The sequence below is a fragment of the Podarcis bocagei genome, assembly GCF_964188305.1.
Source record: "Podarcis bocagei genome assembly, chromosome: 4".
Taxonomy (NCBI): domain Eukaryota; kingdom Metazoa; phylum Chordata; class Lepidosauria; order Squamata; family Lacertidae; genus Podarcis; species Podarcis bocagei.
This window is the reverse complement of record NC_138128.1, coordinates 40,751,253-40,766,847: the sequence shown is the minus strand read 5'-3', so window position 1 is coordinate 40,766,847 and position 15,595 is coordinate 40,751,253. Positions and strand designations below refer to the sequence as shown.

Below are 15,595 nucleotides of genomic sequence, written 5' to 3'. Positions count from 1 at the left end.
TTTAAAAAGTAAAACCTTCAGAGGCAGCTTGAGCTTCCAGGAGGTCCAGGAAACTGAGGCGGCAGTTCAAGGGGGATTGGAAGTGGGTCAAGAAAATGCAAGAATGAACCTCCCTACTATCAATTTTATTTTACATTTCAGATTGCTTTTGCTAACTGTTATGATCTGCTGGCAGCTATTGCTATCTATTACCACACTGCTAAGCTTCCCCCTCTATTGCACGGGTTTTTTTTTTTAATTTACTGTTGCTTTTATGATTTCATTGATTTTGATGAACTGTGGTATTAAAATATTTTAAAATTATATATATAATGTGTGTGTGCGTTTGTGTAAAACAGCCATGCACTGAATCACACACTTGGCCCATCTAGCACAGTAGTGTGTACTCTGGCTGGCAGCATCTCTCCAAGACCTCTCTCTATCTGCAGATCCTTCTTTTTCATTGGAGATGCCAAAGACTGAACTTGGGACCTTGCACCTGTAAAGCATGTGCTCTACCATCGAGCTGTGGGACACCCCCTATATATATTTAAAAGCCCAATACAAGGTTTAGCTAGGTATGGTGTACTTTGCACATGAGTGCTGCCACTGCGGAACAAAAAAAATCCATGCTGTTCTGCATGGGATTACACATAATCAGATAGGGACAGCCCTGTTTCCCAAAGATATGCAGAATACCTTCTGCAGCTTGTTTCCAAGTTAGCTCACCACTGAAGGGTAGAGGTGAGCTATCACCATGAGGAAGAGGGTGACATCACGCAGCACCCTGTTTCTGTGGCCAAATGTGTGGGCTTTGTGGGCACACTCACAATAACCCCCCCCCAAAGGTCCTTATTTTCTGAACAGGGTAAGCAAAGTCAGCCAACCGGGTAAACAAAATGGACGCCGATGTTGTCTGAAAGTTGCCCTAGGATTTAAGGAGACCCCAGCTTTCTTAAAAGCCCACAGGGATGAGTCTCCAATACTGTCATCACCAAAGACCTCACTTCCATGCCCCAGCAATTGCACCTGCCGGCTTCCCCCAAACTGCGTAGCAGGGCACACTCCAAAACAGTACACTTGAAGCAAAGATCTGCTTGCAGGAACTGGTAGTTGTGTCTCCTCCTTGCCTCTAGAGGGCAGCAGGACAACACCACAGAGTACATTTGCAGAGGCACGTACATAACAGGTTAGAGGATGCACCAGCTACTTACAGCAAAAGGGTTGTATGGGGCAGTGACAGCAGGCCTGCGGGCTCCAGCTCCAGAGGGGAGCATGGATAAGCCTGTCGAGAAGATGCCCAATGCATTGAGGTTAAGTCCAGGGATCAGATTGGCTTGTTGCTAGAAAGAAACACAAGGGGAAATGAGAAACAACAAAGCAACCTGAGGGAGGGCTGGGGAAACTATGTTTGGGCCACCTAACTTTCATCCAGTGAAGTAAGACCTGAAGGTGTCTGGCATTTTCTTTCGGGTGGGCAAGGCATCCACAAACCTCCATCTTTACTTGCCCCCATGGTGACTATCGGACTCTTACCCCAGGACCACCGGATTCTCACACAGCAAGCACACACGCAAATAGGGCAGGATCAAGAGCTTACATTGACTGCTACAATGTCATTTTCATAGGCTTCCCGAAGCTTGTTCATGATCTCCACCTCAGCATTGGAGCAGGCCTCAATGCTACCCTTCACGGTGATGGTCCTCTCGGGGTTATAAATGGTTAAATCCTGCAAACTGGACAATCGGAGAAGAACAAATGTCCTGGGATTTGTAATGTGCCCTGTGGTTGACAGTACAGGCTAGGCAATAATCATCTTTATAAAGCAAATCCAGAAAGTTAAATCTATTGGTGAGAACAACCCAGATCAAGAAGACAAGTTATTTAGGTTGAGCGCAGATGGGTGCAAGAGCCTCTTGTTTTTCACTTTGAACAGCCAAGAGGACAATCCCGCCACCCGACTCTGTCAGATGGATTAGCTGGAACATCCACAAATTAGGAAGTATTCCACACACAGAGACACCCAGGTATATGGTATCGATGGTGGATTTTCCCCAACTGCTAAAAGGCCAGGTTAGCCAACCAGGTACCTTCCAGGTGTTAATGGACTTGACCTCCCATCAGTCCTAGTCAGCATGGTCAATAGTCAGGAGTGATGGGGGTTTGCTGTTCAAAGACATCTGGAGGGCCACACTTTGGCTACTCATGCTCTATGTTACAAAGAGAGGCAGGTTACTGGATGCCACCCAATATTTGGGGTGAAGGGGTTGTGCTCAGGTACATACTGTAAATTTCTCCTTGTTCTAATTGAGAAGTGTAATTTGACCGCCTACCTGGTCAGTGGTACTTACGGAGAAATGGTGATCTTGGTCCCCGTGTCCTGCTCAATTTTCTTCAAGTTTCGTCCTTCTTTGCCAATCAATCTCCCAACTAGGCTATTGTGTGCTAAGATTTTCAAGGGAATCTCTTCAGCTCTGAAAGATGTGAAAAAAACATTAAATCATTTTTCTGACATTAGTCTCCCCCCCCCCCCCGTCCTCCTTTCTGAAGTAGGTTCCCTAGCTGGACTTTACAGGGCTCTTCAGCAATACAGAGAGATGCAGCTCCAAAGTCTTCACTGTTGCTGCTTTGAGAAGACCATGGTACATTTCCCAACACACACCGCCCCCCCAGCATTGTACAGGATAACCATGATTATCTGCAGCCTTTTACAACGCCCTAGTAAAACCAGTGGGCTTCATAAATACTTGGCCACACACGTTGTTTTTCCAGGTACAAAAGAAGCTAAACTGTGAAAGAGCAGTATTTAAATTTCTCTCCTCACCGCATTTTTTCAGGGTTCACGGTAATGACACGTACAGAAGGCAACAATTGTTTTAGTTGCATTTCAATGACATAGATGTGATCTGCATAGCAGACTTCATAAACCCCACACCCAAGCCATTACCACCCTTGCAACTATTGCATTTGGGACCCTGCTGCCAAGCAAGCCTAGCTACATAGCTGCTTCCTATAGCCTGCTTTTGACCACAAAGCATATAAGTGTCCTGATCCATCACTCAAAGGGTTCCAGCCACCTATTAACATGGGCCAAATCAGTCCATCAGGCCTAGCAATGCAGGATGTGAAAAGATGTATGACTTCTCAAATGTCTACAATGAAACCAGTGTGCTAAAATTAGAAATGGTCAAAAAAGAAGGTGGGGAGAGGAGGTGACATACGCCAATGGTGGCTTTATTTATTTAGTTGCCGTAGAATGAAACACTGGCTGCAAGCTTTACATAACCAGGAGTTCCATGATCCAGCAAGACCTCATCCATTCCATGAAAAGGGAGGGATGTGTGTTAAAAAACACAAAGGAGTCTTTTCAGCTAGCAATGGGGTTAAGGCCTTCACCACTGGACCAAATTAGTATGTGTGCCTGAGTGCAGGCATATGTATTTACATATATTTCATATGAGGTGCTTTAAACAGAGTCCATTACTCCACCTAATGTAACATAACCACTGCCTTAGAGCAAGTCAGACCACTGGAGTTTCTCCAAGCCCTACCTAGAGATGTTGGGGGTTGAATCTGGGACCTCCTGAAAGCATAGCAAATGCTCAGCCACTGAGCTGCAACCTGATCCCAAAGCCCATTACTGTGCATCCTGATTGGTAGATGCTTTCCAGAATCTTATACTGGTCATGCCACAGTCAAAAATCCTTTAGCTGGAGATGTCGGAGACAAGGGAGCCAACTTGAATAAAATATTGGGGTGGGGGCAGCCCCACCCCACAAAACAGATCATGAGACACGGCACACACACCATTTGAATGACAATGGCTGTCAACTGCAGGGGGCAGCCCCCTCAAATATTTTATTGGGGGAGGTGAAGGGACCTCAGCACCTAGGAGTTGGCTCCTATGGCTGTAGATTAAACCCAGAACCTTCGTTCATGCAAAACATATGTTCTGACACTGAGTCATAGCCCTGTAGAGAAAATTCAAGCTAATTCTCAGGGCATGAGGAGCATCTGCTTATGGTAGGGTAGAAATGCTTATTTAATCAATAAAAATGCAATGTATTAATTCCCAAACATATATTAATTAAGGCTTATAGACTATACAGAATCGCTACTCCTTGTGGGTCAATTCGAGATGGTATTTCTTTGTCTTCTCCCTCTAGCTGATTGAGATTCCAGCCTGTAGAAGTTAGACTGTAGAAGTGGAAAAGGCAAAAGGCATTGTGTATGCTCTAAAAGGCGAATTTGTGTGGTATGAACCTTCGATGAACAATGTTACATGCATGCAAGACTTGCTATTTGAGGTGCTAAAGGTTCTGTTTCGTGCTTTCCCTATCAATGCCAGTGATACTTACGATTTTGTTTCTTCAGCCTCCTTCTGCATAATATCAAGTATCATGCGACATGCTTCTGAACACCCCTCTGGGGTGGCGTGAATGGTGATTGGCTTCTCTGCGGCACCAGCGTTTTCCTTCCGATGAATATCTACCCTGCAGCAACAGAGCCCATACAAAGAAATCTGCTAGGGGTCAGAGGAAGGTGCCTGAAGCTGGCACCCTAACAAACCAGCAAAGGAACTGCATGTAACAATGTACAAGGCTATTTGACATGATTAACCACCAGCAAAGAACCCATCTTCAAGCAAGCATTGAACATAAATACAGTGGTGCCTCGCAAGATGAAAAGAATCCGTTCTGTGATTCTCTTCGTCTAGCAGTTTTTTCGTCTTGCGAAGCAAGCCCACTGAAGGATTAGCGGATTAGCGCTATTAGCGGCTTATCTGCTGATCGGATCAGCTGATACGCGGCTTAGCGGCTTAGAAAAAGGGGGGGGAGGGAAAAAAACCATCAGGAACTCGCAAGACATTGTCGTCTTGCGAAGCAAGCCCATAGGAAATTCGTTTTGTGAAGCACCTCCGAAACGGAAAACTCTTTCGTCTAGCGAGTTTTCCGTCTTGCGAGGCATTCATCTTGCGGGGCACCACTGTAAAGGATAATGCAAGAAAAGCATTAAGATTTAGGGTGCACATTTATACATGGTTCAGCATTACATGAGCAAGCTTCTAGCTCGTGTGCTCATTCCTCTCATGCTATGATGCCCTTCCTGACTGCCACGTTCATAGCAAACCATTGTTTGCTATTACATCAGCAGATTAAGGTATACACTTGCCATGCAATGACACAAAAACCAGTTTCAAACCATGGTTTCCAATTCTGTTTCAGGGCAAGCAGAAACCACAATTTTGCACTTCTTGCAAACCCAAGAAGTCAAGGAAGGAGATGAGATTATGTGAGCTTGAACATGTGAGAGACCAAGACACCAAAGTGTAGAAGAGTGATGTAGTGGTTAGAATGTCAAACCATGATTGGCGAGACGTAGGTTCAAATCTCCATTAAGAAATGAAGCTCATTGAGTGACCCTGGGCCATTCACTCTCAGACTAACCCAACTCACCGGTTGTTGTTGCAGATAGGTAGCCGTGTTGGTCTGCCATAGTCAAAATAAAAAAATTCATTCCAGTAGCACCTTAAAGACCAACTAAGTTAGTTCTTGGTATGAGCTTTCGTGTGCATGCACACTTCTTCAGATACGTATCTGAAGAATATCTTCTTCAGGTATCTGAAGAAGTGTGCATGCACACGAAAGCTCATACCAAGAACTAACTTAGTTGGTCTTTAAGGTGCTACTGGAAGGATTTTTTTTATTTTCACCGGTTGTTGTGAGGATAAAAAATTGAGTGAAAGAAAATCACAGCTAAATGCTTCTCTGGTTTGGCTGCCATGCAAATCACTGTTTTCTGAATTATGAGATCTTCCTGGACACATTAGATGATGTTGAAAGGCTACAAAGCAGTAAACATATCATGTGCTTCCTCAAAAAAGTATTATCTTAAATATTAATACAATTATATGTTAGAAGCAAGAATGATTAGCTTTGCTGCAGAAGTTTAGATTTCTTGCTCAGTACATCTCCCTTTCTTACAGAGAAACAATGCTCTGGAACCCACAAAGGGAGATTCCCAGGAATGACTGAGTTCTCGATAGAGGATTACTCACCTATCTAACCTCTTGAAAATGGATTCTGGATGGAACCAAATTGAAATGAAGCAAAGTGCATGAATATACAGTGGTACCTTGGGTTAAGAACTTAATACATTCCAGAGGTCTGTTCTTAACCTGAAACTGTTCTTAACCTGAGGTACCACTTTAGCTAATGGGGCCTCCTGCCGCCACCGCACGATTTCTGTTCTTATCCTGAAGCAAAGTTCTTAACCCGAGGTACTATTTCTGGGTTAGCAGAGTCTGTAACCTGAAGCGTATGTAAACTGAAGTGTATGTAACCCGAGGTACCACTGTATATGCATGCATGGATATACTCAAACATACCCTAATACAGGAGCTAAAAAATGATCTGCCCCTGCTGCAAGCAAAACTGGTATAATCATTTACATAAGGTATGAAGAAACTGTGGCCCTCCTTCAGTTGTTGGACTCAAGTTCCCACCAGCCCCAGCCAACATGGCCAATGGTCAGGGATGATGACAGTTGTAGTCCCAGAACATCTGGAGGGCCACAGCACCTTCATGCTCGATTCACGCACAGGACTGCACAAGCTGCATCATCACCCCCACCCACGTGAGAGTGCTGTTTCATGAGTCACCATCATGGTGAGAGTCAGGGAGACCACAGACAACGTCCCCAAAGTGCTTCTACCCCACACCAGCTAGACTGCCGGTACAGAAATGGCCCTTTATGCTCCCAGAATCGTATGTATAAACAGACTCAAAGAATGTATTTGAAAATACATAATTCATTGGCCTTTTGACATTAGCACAATTTGCATGCATTTAAAAACCAAGCTAGCATTTCGATTCAGATTGTGAGTGACCTTGCAGAAATGGAAAACAATGCAATATCTTGTAAGGCATCTTTGAAGGCTGGTGCACATGAAACAGTCACTATGTGGAGGCTGTTGTAAATGGCTTCCTGTGGGCAAGACAAGCTGTCTGTGGGTAGCAGCTCATCCTGGAGACCAGGCAATTTTTCTCCATGCCACTATGAGGCTCGCCCACCCAATAAATAAGTAAAATTAAATCAAAAAGATCAGCCCAATCTATGTGGCACTGCACACAAAACGTCTTGTATTGCGAGAAGCAGCTGCCACAATGAGTCATTTAACCTTCACATGGCACCGGTTTCCTTTGTGCTGGCCTTCGTCTGGGGCGCAATGCAGGAGAACATCACACATGTAAAGAAGCCATAGCATCCCAATATTGGGGTGGGTGGTGGCTCTGGGATGAGGAACTTAGAAGGATTCAATAAGGTTTGGGGAACTTGTAGCCCTCCAGATATCGTTGAACTCCAACTCCCATCAGCTACAGACAACATGGCCGATGGTCAGGGATGATGGGAGAGACAGTCCAGCAACATCTGGAGGGCTAAAGGTTCTCCATCGCTGGGTTAAGCAGACCTGCTAGTCACTGCCATTATCCTGTGGCATCCTTGTTTACAGTGTGGCAAAAGAAAAGTAGTGTGGGAGCTTAACACTGCTGACTAAAAATGACAAATGTGGAACTAGTTTGGAGGAGAGCCCAGGTATGTATCAGAGTAGACTGGATGGGATCACACCCATTCATCAGGCATGCATGTCCCACTTCTAGGTCCACCAGGTGGTCATACATTGGATGCAATATTTGCACAAGACAAAAAAAGCGTAAAGCTCAATGACCGTAAGCCCAAACCATGCAGTAATTTCCAGGATCACCATCATGTAGTTTGCATGCATGGGATGTTTATGCACACACACCCTACGCAAACAAGAAGTGCAGTTACTTCTGCTGGAGCCAGAGGCGGAACAAGTTCAAACTGTGATCAGGACAGGCAGACTCCTGCCCTTTCTATCTCACACAGGTTTATACTTAGTGTCTCGCCAAAACAAGCTTTGATATAGAAAAACGGACACTAATCTTTAGCTTAACGTGTCACTTGGAGAATAATCTTTTGAGAAAAATGAAGACTGGGGGAAATGATTTGAAGTTTGAATTACAAGACGAAGTGTACTCTACATAAGTGCACTTTTTTCTGGCCTGCATAGGACCAGTCTGGATAGTTGGGCTTGGTGAAAAGTTGATGTTTTCATCCCAAAAAAAGTTTTTGATTTGAGTTTCTACTGAAATGAGGCTGCATTTTAATGTTGTATTTTAATCTTGTTTTTAAATTGTATTTTAATCCATTGTTTTTATACCTGGTGTTAGCCACCCTGAGCCCGGTCTTGGCTGGGGAGGGCGGGGTATAAAGAAATTATTATTATTATTATTATTATTATTATTATTATTATTATTATTATTATTATTATTATTATTCCAGTTCAAAGTGCTATATTCCCAGCATGAGTTTCCTTCTCCAAGGTCTTTACACCTAAAGAATGGGTTTCAGCTTCAATATAACCCAAATCGTACACTGTAATGTAACATATATAGCATTTTACATCCAATGTAAAACTTTCTTGAAAAAACTATTGTGCTCTTAAGAATACCAAGCATCAAATAATATAGTCAAAGGAATTCTTGCTCCTCTCTAAAGGAGATGAGAGGGCTCCCTCATCTTTTTTACTTTGACTAGCTCAGATAATGCTTTCACAGGAATAGCAAGCTTCCTAATGCAAAATGAAGGTCTCTCTTAGTTGTAGCATCATATATATTTTCTTATAAATACTTTTTGATGGTTTTGATGATCTCCTACGCATAATGTTGTTGCACACAATATGTTTTTCTGGCTAAATAGTAGATGACATGATCAGGGTTAGAGTACAGTTATTAAACTATTCCAGGAAGAGATGGAGGAGCTTACAGAAAAGAATTACAGTAGCAATTTGATGACAAAATGATTAAAATATTATAAACACCCCTTGCACCCCAGTTATGCAGAAGATATTTGGTTCTGAATAGCAGCAACCAGCTATAGGCTGCTGGTGGTATAACATTGGCAGCAGCAGCAACAACAACAGCAACAGTAGCAGCAGCAGCAGCAGCAGCAGCAGCAACAACAAACTCTGGGGAAAGGGGCTTTGGGTGACGGTACATAACAAAACAGGTTAGTGAAACTATCCAGAATTTCTGCAAACACAGAGTGAGCCTGAAAAGGACAATTTAACCATCACACTTGCAGGGCTGTAATACCCATCAAGCCACAACTTCCACATAGGTATACAAAACACATCAGAAAGGGATTAAAATTTGCTGCAAGAGACAAAGCTTTTGCTACACAATGCACACCAGAGCGCACTGCTCTGCATTTGGTCTTTTAAAAAATCACAAACTAGGGACATAAAGGCTGCAGACAGAGCCCCTGTGGAAGGAAATTAAACCATTTGTGGTACTTACTTGGACTGGGTTTGCTTAGTAAGGTTCTTTATGGTCAAGCCCTCCTTTCCTATGATCGCACCAACAAATTGCGTGGGGACCAGGATCCGTAGTGGGAAATCGAGCTGTTTGGGCTGCGAGGAACCCCCAGGGGAGGGGCCCTGCTCCCTGGAAGAGTGGCCCCCACGCCGGGATCTCTGAGGGGGCTGAGGGGAGCTCACCTCGTCGTCTGGGATGTAGGAAATCTTGAAGGAATGGTTCTCAAACTGGTGACCACTAAGCTTCTCAATTGCTCTGAAACAGAAAAAAGGGGATTTTTTTCCCTCCCTGACAATAAACTAACCCTAAAGAAAAATCCAACAGCATTCCTTGGTTCAGTTCTTTATATTTTCTCAGCCCACCCCCCAAAAAAAAACTTCCTTCATTTCAGTAGTATGATTTGAGTGTGCTGGTTTTCAACTGGTGGGTCACAACAGGAGCACTACGACCATTTATTATATGGTAGAAGATTAAAAAATGGGTTTCCAAATACGTTTTTGGGTCCCGAGTCTAAAAAGGTTGAAGATACCTCATTTAGAGTGAGGGAGTTTTTAGATGCTGTTACTATTGGTGAACAACTGGGAGTCATAGTTCCTTGTTAATCTACTTCAAATCACCTAGGAAGTTATCAGTAGATCCTTATCTACTTCTGCCCACCTCTGTTTTGTGGCTCTTGCAAGTGATTCCTGTGAATTATTATTCAACGGATTGTGAAACAGAAAACTCAACTGAAAAGGCTAAACTGTGAAAATTAGAAGTCTGCTCTTGAGAATATAACTGTCCATATTTTGTGAAAAACACATTCATGCCAAAAATGATTAGCAATCACTAAAAGGTTAAAAAAATACTACCAATGCCAAATTAGCTAAATAATAATTCCTATTAACTTCAACTGAAAGCCTTGAGAGTTAAAAATTGTGGCCAACAGCATAGACCTAAGTATGCTTACTAAGAAGCCCAACCTAATTTGTTAAGTGCAATAGGATTCACTCACTTGTATGTGAGTTTAGGATTGCAACCTTAAATTACAACTAATGCTAGCTGAATTGGGGCCATATTATTTTGCATTTTGTGGATACTGTTTACTATCTGCAGCTAAGTGCACTAAATAAAGGAACCCTAATTCTGTTTTTCTATGGGCACAAAGGTGGTGCTTGCCAGTCCTGTCCTTAGAATAAAATTCCACTGGTCAAAGCAATGTGGAATCCATTGTCCCCTTTTTCATTTGCTGGAAGTATTTGGCATTTCATACATAAGGGATGGGAACTTTGTGTTCCTTCTGATGTTGCTGGACCACAACTTCCATCTTCCTGACCAAGTGTCAGGTTGGATAGGGTTGATCAAAGCTAAAACCCAGCAACATCTGGTAGGGCCACAGCTTCCCCATCCCGGTCAAACAGGGTGCTCCCATTTCTCAGTAGCTATTCTGCTTGGCCCTCAGAGAAACCGTTCATTGGTTAGCACTCAAATAGCACAGATAGGTAGATAGATGGATGTTTCTGGTACAGTGGTTGCTAGGCCATAATGCACCACACACTAGTTTTGTTGCAGCAAATAAAGGAAGAAAATTCGGAGAACATCGTCAGGAGAAAAAACAGAGCAGAAAGATAAGAAAGAGTAAAAATTACACTTAGAACTGCCACTTACACTTTCGCTTCTTCTTTTGTTGCATATGTAACGTTGACTACTGCTGTCTCTGATTCTGTATTAACTGAAGGGGAGCGGAGAGAAACAAATGTTTGGGTTACCATGTGGGAGAATATCACAAGAGGAGCTTCTGTTTTGAATCATATTAATTTATTGAGTTTCTCTCCACCCCATCCCCCGTATTCATTGTCATACAAAATGTTTTCTAGAACTTCATATTGAGAATCTTGCATCCTAAGAAACTCACATGGTCACCTCAGCCCACAGCAGCTATGTCAGAGATTCAGAACTTCACTCCAGTCTATGATAGGCTGATTTGGAGATGCAGTGCCATTGGCTAAATTTGGCCCGGATTTGGCTTTTGGCACCCCATCACTATCCCACATTTCTGTTAGCTCACAGCACCATGAAAAACCATATCCAGGATGAATTTAGCCTGTGACTTTCTCTGCACATAAATGACAAAAACAGTTATTTTCCCATGGCTGTCATGGGTTAAAATAATCCTGTGAACCAGTTCCTCCAGCATGTCCCTCTATCAGCTTTCTGCTTAATGAGATGACTTTGATAAACACTTAGCATGACTGTTGGTTACATTCATAGATTAATTCTCTTGAAAGATTAGCATGATGGCAATCATTTCTTTTACAGGATATTGTGTCTGTCAGGGTAGAATTTGCTGAATGAAAAGACAGAAGCAAGTTGTGACTAGACAACTAACCTAATTTACTGTGTAGTTTTTAAATCTAAAAAAATCTCATAGGCAAAACAGGGGTTTATACTGAAAGTCTTGAAAACCCCAGAGAGAACAGGTTCTAAAAACAACAAAATGTTTCATTATGCTCAAAGTGTTTTTTTCAGAATTAGAATCAGTAGAAACCAAGAAAGGAGAAAGCTACAGAGGTTTATCTTTGCAAATTGTCCGTAAGAAATGTAAGTTGCTTCCAATGAAAGAATTTTCTAATTCTGAAACACATCAGGCATAATAACATAACACGGAGAACATGTTCATTCTGGTTTGTTTCTATATCCAGTGCTTCTGGTTTTATGCTGAAAACCTGCCTCCAGGCCAATGTATGAACCCCAACAGAGTTTTCTTCATATTTCAACAGAAAGACACTATGAATATTAGGTAAACCAAGGAGATGCCGATCATTCTCAATATCACACACAAATACAGGGCACTACTGCTGCCCAAGTTCCAACAAATACAAACAAGCACATGGTATATTGTGGGGTGGGTGTGCCTTCTATTTTCCCTCTATCTAATCTAAATGCTCCAGAACTAGTAAGATAGTAATTCTCTTGCATCCTCTCAGATACACATATGTGCTCAGCTGTGTGTGGTTAAGTGGTCTAGACAGCAAAGGGGGAAAGGCCAGGAATGTGGAAATCACTTGGCTGTCATAATGTGAAACTATCAGTCTTTGTAATGTCTTTGGCATGTGGTCATCCGCAGATTCTGACTTCTGACCTGAAGTTTTTAATGCTGAGAGTGTCAGAACTCTGCAGCTTGAAGGAAGAGGCCTAATAGTTTATTTGATCTGCCACTGTTGCAGAAGCAAGCAAGCAAGAGTTTTAGTATCTCAGGCTCCCTGAAAGAATAACACAACTGATTTAAAAACGCAGTCAGATAAATCAGTACTCTTGCATCCAGCAAGAGTCTCCTTCAGAGGATTTGGGGATAAGAAAGTGGATGTAAATTTGCTTTGAATATGGTGTCAACCACACAAGCTCAATAAGTGTTCTCCCGACAGCTAGACACTTCACACATGACAGTGTTTCTCCTGTGCCAATACGCCTGTGTGTCAAAACCAACTTGTGAAGTGGCTATTGGATAAGCTTTTCTTCAGTGATTACCCTGAAGTCCAGAATAATTCTATGTTTAGGGGGTGCTTCAAGACAATGTTACCTATACATGTTACATATTTATACCCTATTAAAATATGTCCCTGTATTTTATTGCACGGGAGACAGTAAGGACGCACATTACTCCAGAGTACTATGAAGCAGATGTTTAATAAGTACCACAGTCCCCGTGAAATGAATCATTTATATATAAGCACTTAAAGCTATATGAAAGGCTCAAGATGCCTGAATAAAAACCAATGATAAGAGTGAGAGTAGCAAGACATTTCCTTACCTTGTTCCACATTCTCTACCGTCCCATGCTGAGCTAAAAGACCGTCTAGTACCTGAAAGAGAAACCAGGATGCACTACGTGAGGGGAAATAGTTTGGATGAATGAGGCACACATTTTGTCTCAGAACTTTCTCAGAACCATAACAAACCAGTGATCAATGCATGTCTCTTAGGCTCCAAGCCTGTGGAGAGAGACAATTGTTTCATCAAGGATTTCAGAGCCATAATAATGTCTGAATAATTTGCCTTTACCTTTTGTAGGCTAGAACTATTCCCAACATTTCTTTAAAGGGATTTGGTGTAGTTGCAAGCATGAAATGGCTTTCTGAGGCAGAAGCTAAGAAAAAGTCCTAGACTTCTCTCAATAATCAGTCACAGCTAGGCCAATAAATTAACCAAGGATCAGAACGGGATCAGTCCTTGGCTCTAACATGTATTTGGTAGCACAGGGATGGGGAACATCTGGTCCTCTGCAGGTCGTCAGACTCCAACTCCCATCGGGCCCAGCCAGCATGGCCAACGATCAGGGGTGATGGGAGTTGTAATCCTGCAACATCCGGAGAGCTAGAGGTTCTCCACTTCAGCTGCAGCACAAAGAGGAGAGTGGGGCTGCCTCAGAGACTTAGTAGCTAAACCAACAACTTGCTTTTTAAAGTCAGCCAGGCAGGTTATTCTAAAATTATTCCCTGTCCTACAGGGATGTCTGGCATGAGCATAACTCACTGAGGACCTAACTGCAACATGTTGTGCATAGGGGTGAATTCAGTCATGGGAGGTCTCACTTCAGGGCATGAGATTGGGCACAAGAGGTCCTCTTTGTGCACTGCAAAAATATGGCTCTACAAAGATGCATCCTAGTCCCCTTGGCTAACAGCCATAGCAGTAAACCCCCAGGAAGCATTAAAGTGTGACTCTTCCCTCCTAAAGAGCCACAGGCACAGATTGTCAGGAAGCACCCTTCCCAGAACTAAAAAATTAAGCTGTCCTGTTCATCCAACACCTGAAACCAGGAATTCAACCACCTGACTTACTGCCAGTGAGTCATGTGAACTTTTGTACTGAAGCAGCAAGGGGGCCTTCTAATCAGAGCCTTGTCATCGTCCTTGTGGGAATGAGGATGACTAAGAAAAACAACTAACGCCATGTAGTCATGCCTAATGCTCTGCACCCAGTGTGTAACAAGCAAGCTTATGCCTTCTGGCTGACAGGATCAGCATAAGAGGCCCCTTCAGCAAAAGTTCCTGTACCCCAAAAGGCTTTTTCCCCACACAAAAAGATGCATTCTGGAAAAATCTTTCTAGAACCCTTGAGACTAACGAACCCTAGGCTTTCACATCACACTGCCTCATCATGTGTGCTGTAGTGAAGGATCCAGAGTCAGGCCTTCCCAATGCAGGGTGTCAACGGAGCAGATAAAGCCCCAGATGATGCTCACAATTTTTTGTCTAGGCCCAGATGTTCTACCTTGTTGATATAGGCTGTTCTTATTCAGGGGCACCAACTTGCCTCCCACACTGAGGGGGCGCGGTCACGTGACGTGTCACATGATGATTTTTTATTCACTCATCACAGCTGTAGCCCAGCTCCCGGGCTGCGGCGTGCGGAAGGCACCCGGTGGTCATGGGGGCGGCCCCCTCAATATTGGGGGGCACTGCTCCCTGCCAAAAAACATTGGGGGAGCTGAAGCTTCCTAGACCTGGTGCCACTGTCTGTATTTTATTTCCCAAAGCATGGACAATGCACATTGCTTACTATTTGGATCACACTGTTCTAACGTCCACTGGATTCTTCTGTTAGGATGCGGCCGCCGCAAGAGGTCGTTTAAGCTGTCCTTGCTGTGTGATAAACATTCTCCACCCCCACCCCCGACTTCTCCTGTTGCATTTATTTATTAAAACATTTGGATCCCACCTCTCCACTGAGAGGCCATGGCAGCCAACATCAAACAAATAAAAATGATGTAAATATTATTTTTTTAAAAAAAAAACAAGCAACAAGCAAATCACTAAAAAAAAAGCAATGAAAATCACAAAGGTACAAATAAGCTGGATATCTGGAAAGAGAATGGGTTTCCAATGCAAAGCGAGATCCCTGATCACATGTTCCTCTTTCCATAGCAGCAGGCCACATATCCTATAGGGGTGTGGTTGTTGGGGTTTTTTGTGTGTATGTAGGCTTCAAATATACAGTGGTACCTCAGGTTACAGACGCTTCAGGTTACAGACTCCGCTAACCCAGAAATATTACCGCGGGTTAAGAACTTTGCTTCAGGATGAGAACAGAAATCGCACAGCAGCAGCGCAGCGGCAGGCCTCATTAGCTAAAGTGGTGCTTCAGGTTAAGAACAGTTTCAGGTTAAGAACGGACGTCCGGAACGAATTAAGTTCTTAACCTGAGGTACCACTGTAGTGTGAAACTAAGATTTC

The 15,595-nt window shown here is 43.2% G+C and overlaps 1 protein-coding gene across 2 annotated transcripts in view; it reads right to left on the bottom strand.

Annotated features, from left to right (window-relative positions):
• The window catches only part of IGF2BP2 (insulin like growth factor 2 mRNA binding protein 2), a 60,041-nt gene that overhangs the window by 9,279 nt on the left and 35,167 nt on the right, over nucleotides 1-15,595 (bottom strand). For both annotated transcript variants that reach the window (XM_081192635.1, XM_081192636.1), the window contains exons 4-10: nucleotides 13,171-13,222; nucleotides 11,028-11,091; nucleotides 9,363-9,635; nucleotides 4,338-4,472; nucleotides 2,331-2,453; nucleotides 1,580-1,715; nucleotides 1,194-1,322 (exon numbers count right to left, since the gene is read on the bottom strand). In XM_081192635.1, coding sequence (XP_081048761.1) covers nucleotides 1,194-1,322; nucleotides 1,580-1,715; nucleotides 2,331-2,453; nucleotides 4,338-4,472; nucleotides 9,363-9,635; nucleotides 11,028-11,091; nucleotides 13,171-13,222 — 912 coding nt within the window. The remainder of the gene's footprint in view (nucleotides 1-1,193; nucleotides 1,323-1,579; nucleotides 1,716-2,330; nucleotides 2,454-4,337; nucleotides 4,473-9,362; nucleotides 9,636-11,027; nucleotides 11,092-13,170; nucleotides 13,223-15,595) is intronic.